Source organism: Syngnathus leptorhynchus, chromosome 2 (genome assembly GCF_054491065.1).
Source record: "Syngnathus leptorhynchus isolate UIUO chromosome 2, UIUO_Slep, whole genome shotgun sequence".
NCBI classification, from domain to species: domain Eukaryota; kingdom Metazoa; phylum Chordata; class Actinopteri; order Syngnathiformes; family Syngnathidae; genus Syngnathus; species Syngnathus leptorhynchus.
In genome coordinates this window covers 5,017,647-5,036,491 of record NC_141196.1, presented here as the reverse complement: position 1 = coordinate 5,036,491, position 18,845 = coordinate 5,017,647, and the positions used below count along the sequence as shown (strand labels likewise).

At 46.4% G+C, this 18,845-nt stretch overlaps 2 protein-coding genes across 4 annotated transcripts; both read left to right on the top strand.

Annotated features, from left to right (window-relative positions):
* Positions 1-1,489: 1,489 nt before the first annotated feature.
* On the top strand, positions 1,490-9,334 carry ndrg2 (NDRG family member 2). Its single transcript, XM_085906266.1, has 16 exons — positions 1,490-1,757; positions 4,246-4,330; positions 5,328-5,372; positions 5,443-5,548; positions 5,624-5,744; positions 5,858-5,920; positions 5,992-6,052; positions 6,146-6,232; positions 6,314-6,370; positions 6,500-6,603; positions 6,696-6,734; positions 6,821-6,872; positions 6,940-6,987; positions 7,061-7,096; positions 7,631-7,682; positions 7,767-9,334. Exons 2-16 carry the CDS (start codon positions 4,256-4,258, stop codon positions 7,928-7,930), a joined length of 1,110 nt encoding a protein of 369 aa, XP_085762392.1. The 5' UTR covers positions 1,490-1,757; positions 4,246-4,255; the 3' UTR covers positions 7,931-9,334.
* A 744-nt stretch (positions 9,335-10,078) lies between these two features.
* LOC147060291 (uncharacterized) lies at positions 10,079-17,579 on the top strand. Of its 3 annotated transcripts, none has more exons than XM_085906244.1 (33): positions 10,079-10,234; positions 10,318-10,371; positions 11,437-11,502; positions 11,575-11,631; positions 11,707-11,748; positions 11,889-11,915; positions 12,008-12,046; positions 12,132-12,959; positions 13,032-13,133; positions 13,197-13,289; positions 13,369-13,419; positions 13,480-13,539; positions 13,610-13,645; positions 13,706-13,771; positions 13,832-13,876; positions 13,945-14,013; positions 14,087-14,155; positions 14,239-14,316; positions 14,379-14,444; positions 14,531-14,608; positions 14,679-14,789; positions 14,854-14,895; positions 14,960-15,013; positions 15,098-15,190; positions 15,282-15,401; positions 15,477-15,605; positions 15,675-15,719; positions 15,795-15,857; positions 16,071-16,145; positions 16,228-16,267; positions 16,368-16,419; positions 16,499-16,844; positions 16,917-17,579. In XM_085906244.1, the coding sequence occupies exons 1-33, from the start codon at positions 10,223-10,225 to the stop codon at positions 17,316-17,318; spliced, it is 3,510 nt and encodes a 1,169-aa protein (XP_085762370.1). In that variant the 5' UTR covers positions 10,079-10,222; the 3' UTR covers positions 17,319-17,579. The 3 variants fall into 3 exon arrangements, with proteins under 3 accessions (XP_085762370.1, XP_085762369.1, XP_085762371.1); XM_085906243.1 differs by having other exon boundaries at positions 15,474-15,605; XM_085906245.1 differs by lacking the exon at positions 13,832-13,876 and having other exon boundaries at positions 15,474-15,605.
* The last annotated feature ends 1,266 nt before the right edge of the window (positions 17,580-18,845 follow it).

Genomic DNA, 18,845 nt, shown 5'->3' with positions numbered 1-18,845 from the left:
TCTCCACTTGTTTTTTTTTTTTTTTTTTTTTTTATAATCTGAACCCGTCTCACTCAAACAAGAGGAGCTTCTTTATGTCAGTCACATGGACAGCTACAGTAGACTTTTCATCGTCTACACTCCCAATTAGACAAAACGCCCCGAGACCACCTTGTCCTCCTTCTCCAGGCGCAGCGGACGTCTGTTAAACACATTCTAGGCAAAGCTATTTTTGATTTCATTTCAAGTTGCAGCATCAAACAATTCCACTGGGCCCGTGTGATGTTGGGGGGGTTATGTATGTATATATACATATAGAATAATATATAATATATATATATATACACACACACACACACACAACAAAATAGGTTTATTAGCGTAATGCCGACACTGCATATGAAGTGAGGCGAAACAAATGCACCCTCGCGGCTTATTGACCCATCAGGCGAAAGGACTGAGTGAGTGTGTCTCCTGCCAACACATACTAGCATCAATTAGTTTGGGCCTTTGACTGATTACGGTGTCACCCGGATGTTGCCATGGTAATGATATTGGATTTTATTTCACCTTGCCAAAGTCCAATTGATCGTCAGCCAAAATCTTGCATAGTTGAATCCTCGCTTCATGCCTGACAAAACAAATGTCAACTTTATAAAACAAAAACCAATTACATACCAAATATAAAGAATGTCCCATTTTTTGTTTCACTTTGGTGCTGATCCTTCTGGTGTGCGCACCTTGGCCACTTGGGGGCAGTCACTCGAGGTGTGCCGTGTCATGTTATGTTGTGTTGTGGGTGCGTTACATCACCGGAGGGCTCGTTAATCTGTCCGAGTGGGACAGCTGGCAGTCTGGGTCCAGCAATGTCCAACACGGTCGACATGTGTGCAGCAGTTGTTTTGCTCATGCTTATGTTCATGTATATTCATGTATTAGTGCGCACACACACACGCACACACACTCATTTAGTTTCAGACTGGAAGCTGGTAGGTAATATGTAACATTCAGGCCTGAAACACATTTATCTCAAAGTACAGTAGGAGAAAAAAAATATATACACTTTACACATACGCATATTGAAACGTTACTGTTAACTTTTTTTTATTGTATAAATACTGTATCTCAATTCTGGGGGTTGTACATTTTTCATTGTCAATGTGGCGATTTGTTTTCTCTGGAGTGCAATGTCAATCAACTGCATGAGATAAATAAATAAATAAATAAATAAATAAATAAATATGGAATCATCATTTTAAGGTATCATTACATATGATATATAGGATTATCCTATTTCTTCATGTGATTTAATGTAATATATTATGTAACGTTATTTTATCTACGTGCTCAACAAGGCTGGACTGTACCACTGTGGCGCTGAAAATAAGATGGGGGGGGGGTCCTCAGGACCCGTGAAACCTCTTCATACTCACACGCGCGGGCACGTCACGGAATCTGCATGCACGCGCTTACCTCTGCCAAACTATACAATAAACACAGTGAGCGCTTTGTGGTGCATGTGAGGACAAAATACTTGCACCCCACTCCCAGAGTCGACCATGTCGCCTTTTGATTGACGGACCCAGCCAGCCCCGCCCCCCACTTGTGCAGAACTCCGCTCCCGTTGGAGAGGAAAACACGAGTGGACCGGAGAGGAAACCAGCGTGGACGCGGAGGATCTGGGACCCAGTCGATCTGTACCAGAACCTGTGTGGAGCTCGTAGGACCGACTTGGACTTCTCGTGAGCCGTTTCCCCGAACTTGTGCCGCACGACCAGGTAACATGCCCAGATGCATTCGCTTTGAGTGATGCTGCGCTTGAACGAGAACAACGTGGACGCGCGCGCGCGAAATATTTGTAAATATAAATGGTTGTTGGTGTACCCCCTCCCCCATGAAACGTTCTTTGTCCACTTACCGAGTGTGCGTTTATTGACGCGCACACGTGGCAAGCCCCCACTGCCCACTCCCATCAGGACAGCTGCAAATAGGTCACTATTGACATTCTCCTCTTGCATGAACTTGGAACAATTAAAGTAAACAGCGTGCACGCGCTTGCAGCATCATAAAATTGAGCTCAGCTTCCCGAATGCCTTTGTTAGTCAGAAATTTGCTTTTGTGTAATTTCCAGAGGAGATGGGTGGTATTTTGGAAGAAGCTAGAGGAACGGTGGGGGGGGGGGGGTTGTTGTTGCCAGAATATACAATGGTCTTCAATGTCAAATGGGGGTGTGTCTCCGTTGTCCACGTTTTTAGAGCTGGCTGGAGAAAAAAAGAAAAACACTTGATTTGAATAAAGGGTCTATTCCACGCACGAGCAGACTGTTTTTCAGCAAGCGCGTGCACGCACATTCCGTGAGTCATGCCGCATTTGGAGCCCCTCTCGCACACGCGCACACACATGCATAGCGACTCACCCTCTTACCAAAAGCAGAGAAGAACCTGCTGTTGTTTTCCTTCCAGGCCTGTTATGTGGTAAATGAAAGAAAGAAATGACAACAGCATGGCCTACTTTTGACCTTAATGCTGTTTGACCTTCGGATGACCTGTAATGTGAATAGAGGAGGCTGTTTTCTTGTGATAGGATTGCACTTGCTAGGTCCTAAAGTCAACAGCAATGGAAACAGTCCTGTTCTATTCACACGAGCGCTTCTTATTGTTGTAAGGATATTGACAATGATGGCCAAACATGTGGCCTGGACCAATATTAACATTTCCTCCTGCCATGTTTGCTCAGCCATTAGCTGGGATCATGAAGGAAAACGTCACTGGCTCGTGGGCTTTTAACGAACTGGGTGGGCTCAGTATACTTCCTGCAAAATTCAAATTGGGGGTTGCCTCGCCTCTGTGAGTGTCCGGCTTGTGGAAGACCACTCGAGGAAAGCCGTCTCTCTGGTGTCTTGGCTGACTGAGTTGTGTGGGTGACATGTAGATATGATTGGACTGCTTAAGAAGTGAAGCCGCCGGTGGCCATCTTGTGTTGCCACTCACTAAGCGCGCCCAACTTGGTGTGTTAGTTACGTCTCGTTCTCCTCTAGTGATGAGAATACCTGTCAGAAACATATCTTGTTTGCAGCCCCAGAGGTGAGGATTAGGTTTATACAGGAGATGATCAACACAGCAGGAGCATAATATTTAGACGCACCAGTTAGTAAGCCGCAGTTTGTACAATAGGTGTGTGTAGACTATTCAATAGATATGCCCCATTTATTTTTTCAAATAAAATGCCTGCTCAATATTGACACTAGGACAGATATGATTGTGTTATCAGCAAGAGATATCCTGGTTTTCTGACGAAGGGCAAATTTATAACGTCTACCGCATACACCGTAACACACACACCTAGTGTGCAAAAACATCTTGTTGTTTGTATATGTGAAAGTGACGGGCCTCGGGGGGGGGGGGGGGCTTGGGGTGCTCAGCACTTCTGCTGGCTGGTGTCCAGATGCTGGCAGGCCACAAAGCTGCTCTGTTCTCAGTGCTAACTGCCTAATAATAGCCCCATTTCCTTCACCTTTCTCAGGAATGCCCCAATGATGAATCGGCCACTAGTACAGCAGATCAGTCCGAGAATAAATCTGTCGGCATTGCGCTGGCAAATCCATTCCATCGGGCCATTATTGATTCTTTGCCACTGTGTCACCCATCTCCTAGCAACAGGGGTCGACACCATGATGCCAAACATTACCAACTCACTATTTTTTATTCTTGCAGAAGAAAAAAAAAATAAAGATAGCGCTTGTTTTTTAAGCCCCGGTCTGTGGAATGCCTGGAACGTGAACCTGCATTGACTCTCATGCCAGTGTGATCTGGAGACTAAAAGTGGCCTGTACCAAACTGTGGCGAGGAGGGTCTCCGCAGCGGAGGTGCTAGATGACTCCTCTATGATCACAGCGTTAGGCCGATTAAAACGTGACAGGATGTGAGGGGGAGCAGATTAGACAGAGCTGCGTTATCAGTGTGGTCACGTGAGCACCATCTTGAGCATCAAACTGCATATCTTCATACCTTGCACGTCTGCAAGAGCAATTCACGATACGTCTGATTGAGCAGACATTTCGCTAACCATCCAAATCATCTTCTCGGTATGCGTGCACCTGTAAAATCTTTAGAAGGAAGCTCGCTGTTCACTCACCAAAACCTTTTCCTTTCAGCTCTGCTGGCGCTCCTCACTAATTGACTTTCATGAGCCCCCACAGAAACTCTGCACCTCATACTGCGTGTTTGCGTCACATTTTGACATTTTACCGTCTTCTCTTCGGTCAAGACGAATCGCCATGACGACGGAAATGCAAGAGATCACCATCACGGAAGACAAGCCCCTGCTCACTGGTCAGGCCGACTCCAGCAAGGTCAGAAAGGACACACGCACATACACGCGCGCACTTTACACTCACTACATGCTGTGTGGCATTTCAATAAGCTGCCGTGCTTTTGTCTGCTTTTTTGTGTGTGTGTGTGTGTGTGTGTGTGTGTGTGTGTGCGTGTGTGTGTGTGTGTGTGTGTGTGCGTGCGCGTCTACCTACAAATATGTACGTGTGTGTGAGAGTGTGTTTAATGCACACGAATATGCTGCAGTGCTGGCTGGCTGGCTGTGATGCAGCTAGTTTGACGTCAAAGCCCTCAGGGAATGGGGGGGGGGGTCTCTTCGTTTTTTTTCCTCGTACTGGTGTTGCTTTGTAACCTCTCTCTACTGCCCTCTAGTGGCAATAAGTAGACGTACAACAAGTACAAGAAGTACAGCAATACCTATGGGTTTAATTTGGTCCTTGACCCCACCTGAGACATAAAACCTATATATCTTATCATATTTCCTATTTCCCTTCTGAAATGAATAGAAACTGAAACTGTTTGATTAAAACCCAACACATATTTCATAGTGTTTTTATTCAAGAAAAATAGCACTTTACAGAATTGAATAATTTGTGAATAAAAGTGAGTGTAATCATTGTACAGCATGTTCTGGTCAGTCCACCTTGGCCACCAGGGTGCAGTATATTACAGACATACATGGCACACAAAGTAGAGTTTCACAAATAAATTACGTAGTAAGCTGCAGCAAGATTAGTCAATACCACCGCGACATTGATTCTAGTTTTGTTAGCCTGTCTGTGATGTTTTGCATTGTGTGTTAGCATAAAGCTATCACTTCCGTGGTTGAACTACACGACCTTTGACAATTATCGTAAACCGGGAGGTAAAGTTTCAGGCAAGCTCTTGGTCTGTTTTTTAAGCAACTGGTAAGTCTCTGCAAAATGGCTGCTTGATATGAAAAGAGTTGTGTTGAGAGTGCTGGCACCACCTGTCATTTGGGCCAGTGGGAAGTTAAAAGTGTCTTGTGGTTTCCAGCAAGATGTTGAGCTGGCAGCCAGGATCCTCCTGGACCAGGGCCAGGTAAGAATACGGCACGCGATGATTGTAACGTGCCACAGGGTGCGGGATGAACATGAACTCTTGTTTGTAGGAGCACAGCGTGGAGACCCCTCACGGCATCCTGCACGTGACGCTGCACGGCACGCGCAACAGCCGTCGGCCCGCCATCCTCACCTTCCACGACGTCGGTCTGAACAGTGCGTGGCTCTTTTGTTGCTGATTCGTTTGGTTTAGCCGCACGTGACATTTACACCTCTCGCTGACGTTGGCAGGCAAGAGCTGCTTCTTGCCATTATTCAAGTTTGAGGAGATGCAAGAGATCGTAAAGAATTTTACACTGATCCACATCGACGCTCCGGGCCAAGAGGACGGGGCGGCCGTTTACCCGGCGGGGTGAGCTCATATTTTCTCATTTCCACCTTGTAACCTTGAATCCTGTCTAAAGTTTGAGATCCGAATGATAAATGTTGCGTAACTTTCACAAAGATGCTCCCTTTTACCAACAGCTATCAGTACCCATCCATGGAGACCATCGCAGAGATGATTCCTGCCATTTTGCAGTTCTTCAAGTAAGTCCCGAAACAACGTCACGGCTAGATCGCTAAGCAAATGCGTAACGTGGGCTTTGTGTGTCCCGCAGCTTCCGTACCGTGATCGGAGTGGGTGTGGGCGCCGGGGCGTACATCTTGACCAAATTCACGGTGAGTGTGCCCCCCCCCCCCCCCCCCCCCCCCCCAAACACACACATCTCTTTAAAGGGACGTTCCACCATTCTTTTTTTTGTCTGCGCCCAGCTCGCTAACCCAGATTCTGTGGAGGGTTTAGTTCTGGTCAACATTGACACAAACGCTCGAGGGTGGATGGACTGGGCGGCTCAAAAGGTAAGCAAATACTCATGATGGAATGTGGTTTTGATTGGCAACAATGTTGGCAAATGTGAAATCTTCAAACAATGTCTGCAGCTCAGCTCTGTGACCTCTTCGCTCACTGAACAGATCATGACGCACCTCTTCAGCCAGGTGCGTCACATTGCGAACAGACATCGGGCCTCGATCACAAACAGTTCATATGTAGTCACATATTCTCACTTTTTCACCATTGTGATTTTTAATTTTGGGGTTCTTCTCTGGCACATGGTGCCCCCTCAGGAGGAGCTGTCATCCAACACAGATGTGGTGCAGTCTCATAGAGAGCGCATCAACAAAGCTCCTCACCTGCTCAACATAGAACTCTTCTGGAAATCCTACAACAGGTCATCCATCTCAACCACACAAAAATGCCAAACTAAAAGGCGCCCACAGTAATCACATCTTTTTTTTTTTTTTTTTTCCCCCATCCCTACAGCCGCAGAGATTTGAACCTGGACCGCAGTAGCACCTTCAAGTACCGTCTTTATTTCTCGACATCATCCAAGTCGTCTGATTTGTCCGAATGATGTTGACTGTTTTCTCTCTGTGTGGACCGCTCAGGTGTCCCGTCATGTTGGTGGTGGGGGACCAAGCGCCGTACGAGGATGCCGCCGTAAGTGTAGCGAGCGGCAAGACTCCTGAGCCTATTTATCGCTTCTCATGGTTGTTTCTTGTGACAGGTGGAATGTAACAGCAAACTGGATCCCACCACCACCTCCTTCCTCAAGGTGACATTCTTGCTTCCCTTTGCTCCTGCTATCATTGTCATTTTTTTGTTCTACTAACATTGTTTTTCCTCAGATGGCGGACGCCGGCGGCCTGCCTCAGCTCACTCAGGTAAAGCAAACCAGTGTGGTAACTCCGAGATGAAACTGTCCATGCTCTTAACTCAAAACTCTTTTATCAACGCAGCGAAGAGTGATTCTTCTTTTTCTATGACTACGTTTCTGTAAAATTTGTCCTATTTTGCAGAGGAAAAAAAGAATATATGGCTGTGAATATGGTGAACATATATAATGTTTACATGTGTTGCTTCAGCCTTTGTGTTCTTTGCTTCTAAAACCACGACCATGCGAAACGTTAGCACGTCAATAGTGTTTAGCATCGCTTGTTAGCGTTAAATAAAAATGCTTGTTTTTAAATGTACGGCATGTGGTAAACATCAGCCGAAATTGGCGTTTAAGAGCTTGAAGCTTCTTCTTTGACAGATTGTTGGCTATTCGCCAAAGTGCAATGCATTCACAGCTACCATACAGTGAGTGCAATCTTCCGGATGACAGTTGACATCTGTAAAAAGTCGCGGTCCGTACTGACAGTTCTGAGAAGTAGCGAAAAGCGGCCACGTGACGGGAGAATTTTTTGCTTTTGCAGCCTGCCAAACTTACCGAGGCGTTCAAGTACTTCATTCAAGGAATGGGCTACAGTAAGTGAGCGCCGCACGTGTCCTTTGCGACTGCGTGTGCCACGTGCGCATTCTAACCTGGCCGCTTGGTCTCTCTACCCACAGTGGCTTCCTCTTGCATGACCCGCCTGTCCCGCTCGCGCACCACCTCGCTGTCATCTTCGTACTCCATGGAAGGTTCTCGTTCGCGCTCGCGCACCCTTTCCCAGGGCTCGCAGGGAGGGCAGATGCCGCCCAGCCCTTCGCAGACCATGGAAGTGTCCTGCTGAAGAGAAGGCGGGCGCAGACGGTGGGGGAGGCGGGAAAGAAAGCCAAGAGAGATGGAAAAAAGGGTCCAGACCAACGAGTTGCTGGCATCGTCACGACAACTCCCGTCGTTGGCCGGCTAGGCAGAAAAAAAAAAAAAAGGGGGAAAACATCTGTCGTCCAAATCCTTGCATCCCCGCTGTCCAAAAGGAAAGATTTGTTGTGAATAGAGGGAGGTGGGCACAACATGGCGCCCCCAGCTCTGTTGGTAGCCCTTTAATTTAGCACATGTGGTCGCTAGAGGCCCTAACTCCTAGTAATAGTCCTAAAAAGAAGCTGGCAACTGATGTACACAAAAGGTAGCCTAGAGCAGACATCATGTGTCTTGACAACTTTTCCCAGCTTCCTTTTCTTTTCCACTCCTTAGCTCAGTTTACGTATTAGTACTGTTGTCAGGTCGTTACGTCTTCCAGCCTTCGTTCGCCGCTTTGTTGTGTTAGCATCCGAGAAACGGGTGGGGGAGCTTTTCTTGATTATTTTTTATCTCGGGCCTTCATAAGGAGGCTCATCCATCCAATGACAGCTTGTAATACGCGAGTGCGAGCGGCGTCAGAGGTTAAAACGTAAAGACAACGCTAACTCGACAAGTGCTTCCGTTCCCCCGCGCGGTGATGTCGCTACGTAGCATGCTAGCGCGTTCAGAAGTGATCACTGTGTTAACTTCGGGGTTTTAAACTCTCTAAACCTCAAATACCTCTTAACAAAATCCAGCCACCACACTTGAGTTCATGTGCGATCAACACAGCCGCCATGTTGCTCAGACAGGGTTGGAGCGCTAAAATGTCACTGCCAGCAATGCGACAAGACACTTTGAAAAATGTGAACAATCATCAGTTTGTAGTCTCAATTGGTTCTACTTTTGAATTTCTCTCTCATATGCAGCTGGAATCAAAATATCTGCAGTGTTTTGAACCTTCCAAAAATTTTGCGGGGAAGAAACTCACTGAACAGCTAAAGCACTGCCAGTAGGTCCGTTAGCTGTGTTTTCAACATACATGGACTGAATCTGACACAATTTGTGTCGGTACTTGATCATAAAGATATGCTTTGGAGAAAATAGTACAACGTTAAAAGTGTCCACCAAAGGGAGTAAAGAATTAAAGGGAAAATGGGCAGCTCTCACTTGAGGATTCAAAAATGGATGTGTGACGTTTTATCCATTTTCTTTCCGAGTTGTCTCTCATCTTTATGTGGATTTTTCCTCAAATGCTCACTGTGTGATAATTCACTTGTAACTTTTTTTTTTTCGGCCTTAGGCAATGTCATGTAATAAACTTTGAAAAGAAACTGCAATCCCATTTACTTGTGTGACAAAATAAGTGTGTAACATAATGAGATATTATGAATAAAACCTTGCAAACATCTTACGTCTTTGAAATAGTCAATTTACTTCTTGCCAACACAATTCTATTCAAACCATTCATAATTCAAATTGTGAATCCAGAGGCCAGTCTGCAAGTAGCATGTTCACATGCAGTGATGTGACCAGAGATAGCACTCCGCCGGTGCTCGGGCAGGAGTCTGTGTAGTTTAGCCCCACCAACGTTTTATTTAACATTTAAGATATATTTCTAAATTATTTTCTCAGTCCCTCTAAGCATTGGTCAAGTATGGAAGAGGATTAGGGCCAGTGAAGAAAAGAAAAAACAAGGGGTGACAGGATTCTGACTTTTTTTTCTCAGAATTCTGACTTTAAAGTCAGAATTCTGAGTCAAGCCCGTCCAGCCCATTAATGCATTTGACCCATACCCTAATTTTGTTTTGATGTTAAATTCAATCTAATTTTAAGTCAGGGTGTAGGTGAGTAGTTACGAAAGAGCAGCAGGGCGAGGACAACCGGTCGGTTTGCATTGTGATCTTCAGACATCTTGCTCACTCGATACAAGGAGGACGCACACATGTGTCAAGTGTACTTGAACAAGCTACTTACTCACACACAAACCGGATAAGCATTACTCAACATTAATATGCAGCATGCACGACAGAGACAATAAGACATTTCAGAAGACTTTAAAAAAAAACGGCCTCAACTTGGTGTTGTCACGTTCTAAATCTGAACGAAGTAAGGAGCACTTTAACGCCTGATAGGAATCCTTTTTGTCTCCCCTTCCTCGATTGGACTCTTACTCTGAAAGTCATCACGTAGCGGATGTTGCGCTTTTCACACGGAGACTTGACACAGGTGCATTCAGCAGCTGGATGGTAATGAGCACAAACATTCGTAGAAAGCGGCAAAGAGCGAACAAAAAGGCAACATGATGAGCGCGGTAAGTAACGTGCCAAAGATTGCCCTGCTTACTTTTATTACTTTTATTCCAATTTGAGCCACTTTCAATGTTGTTCAAATTAGGAGCCTGAGGAGAGGGTGAAGGGCGGTCGGGAGGACATCATCCAAAGACGACCCGTAAATCTTATCTAAATCTTATTTGGATTTTGTTTTCATCCATGTCATTGTAACCAGAACAAAAAAACCACGCCACCGAAAGCGGATGTTTTGCACTGTCATCATGTGACATCAACTTTTAAACTGGCGCTCCCCAAGCGTCACTAAACTTATTTACTGAACTTACTATTCTTATTTCAACTAACTTTGCTCTTCCACTTTTTGGTTCTTTTATCACAAACAAGGTATTTTAGGTTGCATTACCTGACATGTTTCGGCATGAACTTCCGCCGTAATGCAATCTAAAATACCTTGTTTGTGATAAAATAACCAAAAAGTGATTGACAAAGAAAACAAAATGAACTTAGTACAAGTAACTTTGCTCTTTTTATTTGTTGTGTACTTAGTATTTTCTAGACAACCTAAATTTGCATCCTATTATTATAGCGCACTGATTTTTTTTAAAGGACTCTGGCACATGGTTTCTATTAATAATACAATATTTTCTATTGATTTGAATACTGTGTAAAGTGCAGCGGCTTAATAGGGCAGCTGTGTTCTGTCTTGTATGGAAAATACTGCAGTAGAGTTAGTAAATTGGAAGTTTCTAACTATTGTTGAGCCAAGGCATCCATGATACATCAGAAAAATCTCACAAAAAGTATGAATACTGAAGTGATGATGATTTTGTTTCACTTTGATTTGTTGTATCGTGTGAATGGCTACAGGTGGACGCAAAGGTTAGATCGCCACGATTAATAGCTGGCATAGCGAGATGGACAAACGTTATTAAGAAAGAAACTGACCAAGTGAACGTTATGATTTTGTTTTGTAAAATGATGTTCTTAAACCAAATTTCTAAATGATTGTACTTGAATTTAAAATAGTTTTACTCCATTTAAAGCCAGTGTAAAATGCATATTTTGAACACGTAATTGTGTCATTATTTTGCTTGACGCTAGAGGGAGCCCGCCTGTTGTATCGTTTAGAAGTCAACAACTGTCAAATGATCCCAAATGACCTGATTTGCTTTGCACCTTTTGTTTACAATTGATTTACTTGTTAAGTGAGTATTTGTTCTTGCAGAGTATTGTGATGTTGCAAAACATGCTCAAGAAAATCCCCCAAAGCTCATCCATCAATCAGCAGCAGGTATTTATCCCTTTGCCACCGTTGCGTTTTTCGTGATCGCAGAACTTGAATGATCTCCTCCATCGCCCTCAGACAGTCATAGCGGCATCCTTGGAATCCAGCGAGTTGAATGGCTGGAGAAGCAACCGAGTGAGAGAAGCTTTTACAATGATGGCGTTTGAACGCTGGGAATTTAGGGACTTGAATTTTTCTTTCTTTCTATAGGACGCCGCAGCGAACGTGACCACTGACAATGAGCTGACACAGGTGAGGTCAAAATTGTTTGTTGTCTCCACCCGATGGCAACACACCCTTTTTTTTCTGCTTTTCACCTTTCCCACACTTTGTGACATGCACAACCAGTTTGTTTGTCTCATCTGTTAACGTGTAAATTTGATTTATTACAGAATGGCTCACACCAGTCCAACCCTCAGGTGACGTCCCTTCTGACTTGTTGGGGGGAAGAAAAAAAAAATATCAACCAGATCTAATTCAACATGTTTCTTTTTTTTTTTATTGCTTACAGTCTGTGGCCAGCACTAACCCCTTTTATTCCTATCACTTGGTATGGACCAGCCGCATTCCTACTTTATCAGTTTCTTGGCAATGGCTCATGTTTTTTTGTTTTTGTTTTGCGGTCGTCACCTTAGGAATCCGAGAACAAGTACGGCGGAGTCGAGGAAGATAAACAGAAAGCGTGGCAGCAAGCGCGAGGCGATGGCGACTTTGTTCCTCTGCCTGAATTCCAGCGTCCCCCTTTGGATTGGCAAGGAAATGGCGTCACAGTTTCTGAAGCCGGACTGATGTCGGACAGCTTTTTGTCAAGCGGGCCTGCTGACGAGCAATATCGCAACGTAACCCCGAGCTCAGCGGAAAGCCCTCCTGAGAACTTCTTCAAGAGCTTGCAGTCAAAGAGCTTGCAGGACCTTTTGCGAGATTCCTCTGAGGATTTTAACCTCGAGGCACTTTCATCTGGGAAAGTTTTGGATAAGCCTCGCCGTGTCTTACCGGATCCCTTTCGGGCTTCTCCCAACACGCCGGAGGATCTGTTTGTCTCTCCAGCGGAGAATCCGTTTTATTCTGCTTCGAGCACCGCATCACATTTGTTTCAGGCAAATGGAGACAAACGGTCTTATTCTGGATTATCTGGTTCTGATCTGGATGTGTTCTCCCCTTCTTCAAACATCTCGAGCCCAATAGCGAAGGAGCTTTTCCGTGACAGCGGCAGCACGAGCGAGCAGTTTGGTGCAACGACGCCCGACGACGGCAAGAACTTTTTCACAACGCTTGGCGACGGCGGGTTGACCAAATCGGAGCTCTCGGAAGGGACGCTCCTATCCAAGTATTCTGACGCGGGACATGAAGTTGTGCTCACCACTCCTCAAGGAAGCAAACACAAAATCCTCCAGCCGACCCCCTTCAGTCAGGCCCGCAATCGGAGCGCGTCGTCAGACTCGTCTCCGACCGAGCCGAAGCACGTGCGTAGCCTTTGCTCGATTGCAACTTGACGTTATCTTGCCTCTTTCTAAATGTCCCCTTGGACTTGACAGATGACGCTCACCAGGCGCCCGCCAAAGCCGCTTCCTCGTTTTAGACCTCCCAAGTTGGGGAAGCTCCCCGTTCCGGACAAGTCCACCAAGCCGGCCTTTGCGGTAAGGCGCCTAGGCCTCCGTCGGCACAGCGACATTTCCTCAACCGGGATGAATCTTTTTCAGTTTGAGCCCGAACTCAGCGGGCCACCGAAGCCTCCTCCAAAACCGTTAAAAGCTCTCCCTGTTTCGGTCATCGGTGCCACAGGCGAACCTCAGGTGTGCCTCGCCCGTTCTTCGGCAGGATCTGCTGGATCGAGATATCGATCCGAGGTGATCGACTTTGTGTCTTTTGTAGGGCAAGAAAGCGGACTTTGAAGTCTTTGAGGACATCCTGCTGATTGGACAGGTGAGCTCCGATCGGAAGGGCGATTGAGTTATTTTGTCAACGCTGCAACGTCTCAAACAGGAAAAGTGCGTAGAAGACTGGCCAGAAGACAGTCCTCAACTCCACCCCGACTTCAAACCGGTAAGCCGACGCCTGGCGCGCTTTTGTCACTTTGCACGTCTCTGCCCACGTTTGCCTTTTGTCTCCCCAGTCCGGAAAACTTCGACTCCGCCGCGAATCCCTCAAGGTGAGTTTGTCGCCGGCGAAAAGTAAAAAGGAAGTAAGCGAGCCGAGCTTGTCCTTTCAGGTCAAGGTGGACTATGAGGAAGCAGCAACAGGAGACGTTCCGGATGATGCCGGAGTGCAAGTCAAGGTGATTTCTTTACTCGAGTACTTTATCAGTTCCTGAAGAGCTCATGGTATTCTTTGACAGAGGAAGGACAAGAAGTTTTTGCTGTTGTCCAGAAGAAACTCAAAGGTGCAACAAATTGGATCAAATTGAGACGTCCGTTGTGTTCTCGCGCTTACAAAGATGTTCCTCGCTAGGACAAACTACCTGATGATGTGAAGGCCGCCCGGAGCTGGACTTTACCCTCTCAGGGGAAGGCCTCAAAGGTAGCCGGCCGGCGGCAATCAGCTCGCATCTATTCCAAGGAGCGTCCTTTGATTTCGCCGTTGTCGCTCTCAGGACAATTTCTACGAGATGAACTTACCAGTCAAGAGAGAAGATGGAGAGCAAAGTTGGTCTGAGGGCAAAGTAAGTTTTCTTGTAGCCGTCCTGCCATCTTGTTTTTCCCCCAATTTCCAAGCGTGACCCCTGTCACTGTTTTGGCTCGGAAGAAAAAGCCTCTGAAGAAAAAAGTCAACCTACTGCTCAGGCGGGCGTCAACCAGCCTCGTCCAGCAGCATCCGAGCAAGGTAAGCATCCACACGACCGTGATCACGTCACCTGCGCTCACCTCTTCGCTCCTCCCCGACAGGACGACGGCGACGACCTGAAGAAAAGGATGAACACGAAAGAATACACTCTGAAATGGCACTCTCAGGTAACGCTCACACACACACACACACACACACACACACCTGCTTTGGCTATCTCATCGGCGCTCACGTTCTCCAACGGCTTTGCTAGGAAGCCATTTTTGAGAAAGTTGAGGAAGACGAGGCGGCACGAGCGCAGCTGGACGTGGCCGACACCTACTCCGGCAGCGTACGTCTTTTCCATCCGTGAGCTCCTCCCCGAGCTTTATCCATGTTGCTGACGTGCCGTCTCCCTTCAGAAAGGCAAAAAGAAGCTCAAGATGAAGTTTGGCCCTCAGAAAGGATTTAGCAGTTCTCTGGAAGAGCAGCCCCAGGGCGCATATGGGTACACCCCCCGCAAGGACTCAAAGGTACCCATGGAAATGAGTGTGTGTTTCACGTGACCTACAACCTTGTGGGTTTGATATCCTCCAGGACAGAGAAGATGCATTTTTTGGTGGCGTGGACACGTGGCAGGTACACTGGCATGAACTCTCATTTGTGACGCTTGCTGAAATAAACAAAGCGAATGTTCTCTCAGGAGCACAACTCTGAAGATGAGGAGGAGATAAAAAGTCTGCCTTCCAACAACCAGGTAGTAGATGTTGGTTTTTTTTTTTTAGCTGCATTGTTGTTTAGGACTGAAATACAGTGTGACGTCCTTTATTTTTTGTACAAGGAGGAAGTGCCTGCCTTTCTTTCCAAACAAAACCGATTCCCAGCAGAGCAGCTGTATTACGAAGCGCCCAATGCGACAGATGACTTCACAGCGGTTCGTTGCCTCGTTTGAAAGATTTCGCGCCGTCGTCTTTTTTTCTGAGATGACATCATGTTGGGATGTCTCTGCTTTTTTTTTTTTTAAGAAAAAGAAGAAGTTCAAAGCCCCGGTCCCATTGCCGCGCAAATCAAAGCCCAGCTACAGTTCACCTGCATCGGGCGAGCCGTTGGCGTTTGGCCACGCTGCTGTCGCGCAGGCGACCTGGGTACGGTTTGGATTTGATGTTTGTTATCAAGCAAAGTCATCCTTTTTTTTTTTTTTTTTCCCCCCATCTCAGCAGGCGGACAACTGGACAGATGTGGACGACGCCTCCTTGAGCGCAAGACAACACGAGGATCCCGTCGTGGATTACGGGGATCCCGTCGTGGACTACAACTACAGACAGGATGATCTGGGCCTTTACAAACGGGTAACATGGACAATTTTTTTATTTTATTTATTTATTTTTTAATTTCTTTTTTATTTTACTCTTCCACAGCAGAAAAAGGGGAAGCACAAAGTCTTCCGAAAGCACAAATCAAAGGTGAGCAACCTGAGGGCAAATTTGGGCTTTTGTTGTTTTGAAATCACGTGTGATTTTAATTGTGTCTCTTGGCAGAACAAAGCGTGGGAAGGCCCGGTCGAGGATGTGGCAGTCAACCACCTGTCGGAGGCAGCGCAGGTCAGTTTCAAAACTTAAAGAAATAGAGGTGCGGCGCGTGGAATGTAAACACGCAAGAAATCGGTATTTATTTTCCCTCTCTGCCAACTGGAAGGGCGACATATCGCCAATCGTCTGTCGCGCCGCAATTACGTTGTTATGTTTTGATCGCTGAGCAAAGTGAATTTTATTGCGCAGCACATGTTCGGTGACCAACTGTTCATTTTGGTCCAGGCCGAGTGGTTGGCGGCACAGAAGGATGAGCGCATGGCGGCGGGACTGGAGGACGGCGAGGGCGAAGGCGACGGGGTCAGCGTGTTGCTGATTTATTTTATTTTTTTTGTCTCATACGTGGCCGTGTGTTTGTCTCACCGTATTTTTTTTGTCTCAGGACACGGACAGCTTGATGGAGTGGTGGCACACGGTAAAAAGTGAGTTCCAAAATGCAGACCCTTCCCACAAAACCTCTGCTCATTTTTTTTCATTATTATTTTATTTTTAATTCTCCACCTTCCATCTGTTCTCTTCCAGAGTGGGATGAGGTGCCGTCGGACGAAGACACCAAACAGCCTGACGAATCCCAGTAGGCGCTTCCAAACGCTCCCACCGGCGGCTCGGACATCTCCGCGACTCGGCAGCTCACAAATCTTTTCCTCCGGCAGGTCCTTCACCGTTTTGGCCGACAAGGTGAACCGAGGCCTGCGCGTGTTCAACAAGATTTTCACGGAACGCGCCGAGATCTTCTGGCAGCACGTGATGAAGCTCCACGCCCTCGCCGACCACCTCAGCACCTTCCACCAGAAAGCCAAAGCGGCCGGTATCACGGGCAGCACCACGGCAGCCGTCGGGGGCGTGACAGCCATCGCCGGCCTGGCCCTGGCCCCCTTCACCTTTGGCGCCTCGCTCATTGTCACGGCAGTCGGGGTGGGCGTGGCCACCGCCGGAGGGATCACTTCCGCCTCTGCCACCATCTCGGATAACGTCAACCACACGCAGGAACGCAAGAAGGTAAGCGCAACGGGAACGACTTTCAAGCATTTATTCCATGTCCTCCATCTAGCGTCTTGTGCCGGTTTTCAGGTGGAGGCGGTGCTGCAGGAGTATGAGTCAGACTTTCGTATCTTGGCCGAGATCCTTCACTTTGTCAACCACGGCTTGTACAAACTACGCGGTCATCCTTTCCTCCGCTCCGGCACGCAGCATTATTCCGAGGACTGGGAGGTCCGCAAGGCGGTGCAGATGATCAGCTTGGTGGACTCGCCAGTCTTGCGAGCCATGGATGTGACGGACGCCATCTTAGAGCTGCTCCAAGGACTTCAAGGCGGCATGGACAAGTACTTCAGGGACAACAAGAACTTGAAAAGAGCCTTCAAGAAGGAAGTGGTGGCTCGTATCAAAGAGGCGGCCAACGTGCTGAATGACGGCGTAGTGGAGCTCAACGCCATCAGGGAGGAGCTCCAGAAGGCCATCGGGAACTTTTAAACGTGATGAATATGGATTTGTTTGAAGGGCAGGAGCAAAGACTGCATCAAACGACGCCTACCTTTTGTAAATGGAACTCGTCCTTCTCATCGATGTCATTGTTTTGTGCTCATTTTGATTGCTATCCCTTAAAGTGGCAAAAAAATTGTCTTTGTTTATGTTGACATGTCGATTGACGACACTGTTTTTGTATGTTCATGAGAAATGTTTTCAACTATCTAAGTGTATACGCAAATAAAGTTGTTTGTAATGTTTTGTTCACACGTGTTTGAGAAAATCTCGTTCTGTTCAATTTCAAATGTAAATTCCCCGGAGAACTGCATTGCAACAAAATGAGATTTTAAACCAGGCCAGACAGGGGGAGGCATCATTTTACGTTTCCACAGAGTTAACAGATGAGCTGCTGAATCAGGTGTGTTAGAGAAGTTCGGGTTTCAAACTATAGTTAGGGTTTTGAACTAGGGTTACAGTTTGGAGCTCGCCTTTCAAATTAGTGTTAGGGCTTTAAACCACGGTTAGGTTTTGAAACTAGGGTTAGGGTTTCCAGCGGGGGGTTTATACTACTTTTAGGGTTTCTAAGACTAGGGTTTCTAACTAGGTTTTCAAACTAGGGTTAGGGTTTCCGACTAGGGTTTCCAACGAGTTTTAGGATCGCTAATTAGGGTTTCAAACTAGGGTTTTATACAACTTTTAGGGTTTCTAAGACTAGGGTTTCTAACTGGGTTTTCAAACTAGGGTTAGGGTTTCCGACTAGGGTTTCCAACGAGTTTTAGGATCGCTAATTAGGGTTTCAAACTAGGGTTAGGGTTTCCGACTAGGGTTTTAAACCAAGGTTAGGGTTTCAAACTAGGTTTTAAAACTAGGGTTAGGGTTTTCAGCGAGGGTTTCATACTACTTTTAGGGTTTCTAAGATTAGGGTTTCTAACTAGGTTTTCAAAATAGGGTTAGGGTTTCCGACTAGGGTTTCCAAGGAGTTTTAGGATTGCTAATTAGGGTTTCAAATTAGGGTTAGGGGTTCCGACTAGGGTTTTAAACCAAGGTTAGGGTTTCAAAATAGGTTTTAAAACTAGGGTTAGCGTTTCCAACTAGGGTTTAAAAGTACTTATAGGGTTTCTAAAATTAGGGTTTCTAACTAGGCCAGCGGTCGGCAAATGGTGTGGCACTTTTCACTTTCATTTAAGCTTTGATCATGATTTTTCCCTAATGAAGTGGCCTGTTATTAGGAACACCTGAAATTGGCGGTGTACCTAATAGATTGTCCGGGTGACGTCACAGATCAAACAGCCAATCAGAAAGTGGGAGTGAGGGCGGGTGTGGCATTTTTCACTTTCCGTGAAGCTTTGACCATGATTTTTCCCTAATGAAGTGGCCTGTGAGGTGTACCTAATAGAGTGTCCGAATGACGTCACAGTTCAAACAGACAATCAGAAAGTGGGGGTGAGGGCGGCTGTCGCACTTTTCACTTTCGGTGAAGCTTTGACCATGATTTTTCCTTAATGAAGTGGCCTGTGAGGTGTATCTAATGGA

Coding starts and splice junctions, on each gene's coding strand:
- ndrg2 (XM_085906266.1), top strand. CDS start 4,256: ATGACGACGGAAATGCAAGAGATCACCATCACGGAAGACAAGCCCCTG. Junction 5,373..5,442: donor TCCTCCTGGACCAGGGCCAG/GTAAGAATACGG, acceptor TCTTGTTTGTAG/GAGCACAGCGTGGAGACCCC. Junction 6,233..6,313: donor TGGACTGGGCGGCTCAAAAG/GTAAGCAAATAC, acceptor CAATGTCTGCAG/CTCAGCTCTGTGACCTCTTC.
- LOC147060291 (XM_085906243.1), top strand. Junction 13,420..13,479: donor ACATCCTGCTGATTGGACAG/GTGAGCTCCGAT, acceptor CGTCTCAAACAG/GAAAAGTGCGTAGAAGACTG. Junction 14,014..14,086: donor CTCAGGGGAAGGCCTCAAAG/GTAGCCGGCCGG, acceptor TGTCGCTCTCAG/GACAATTTCTACGAGATGAA.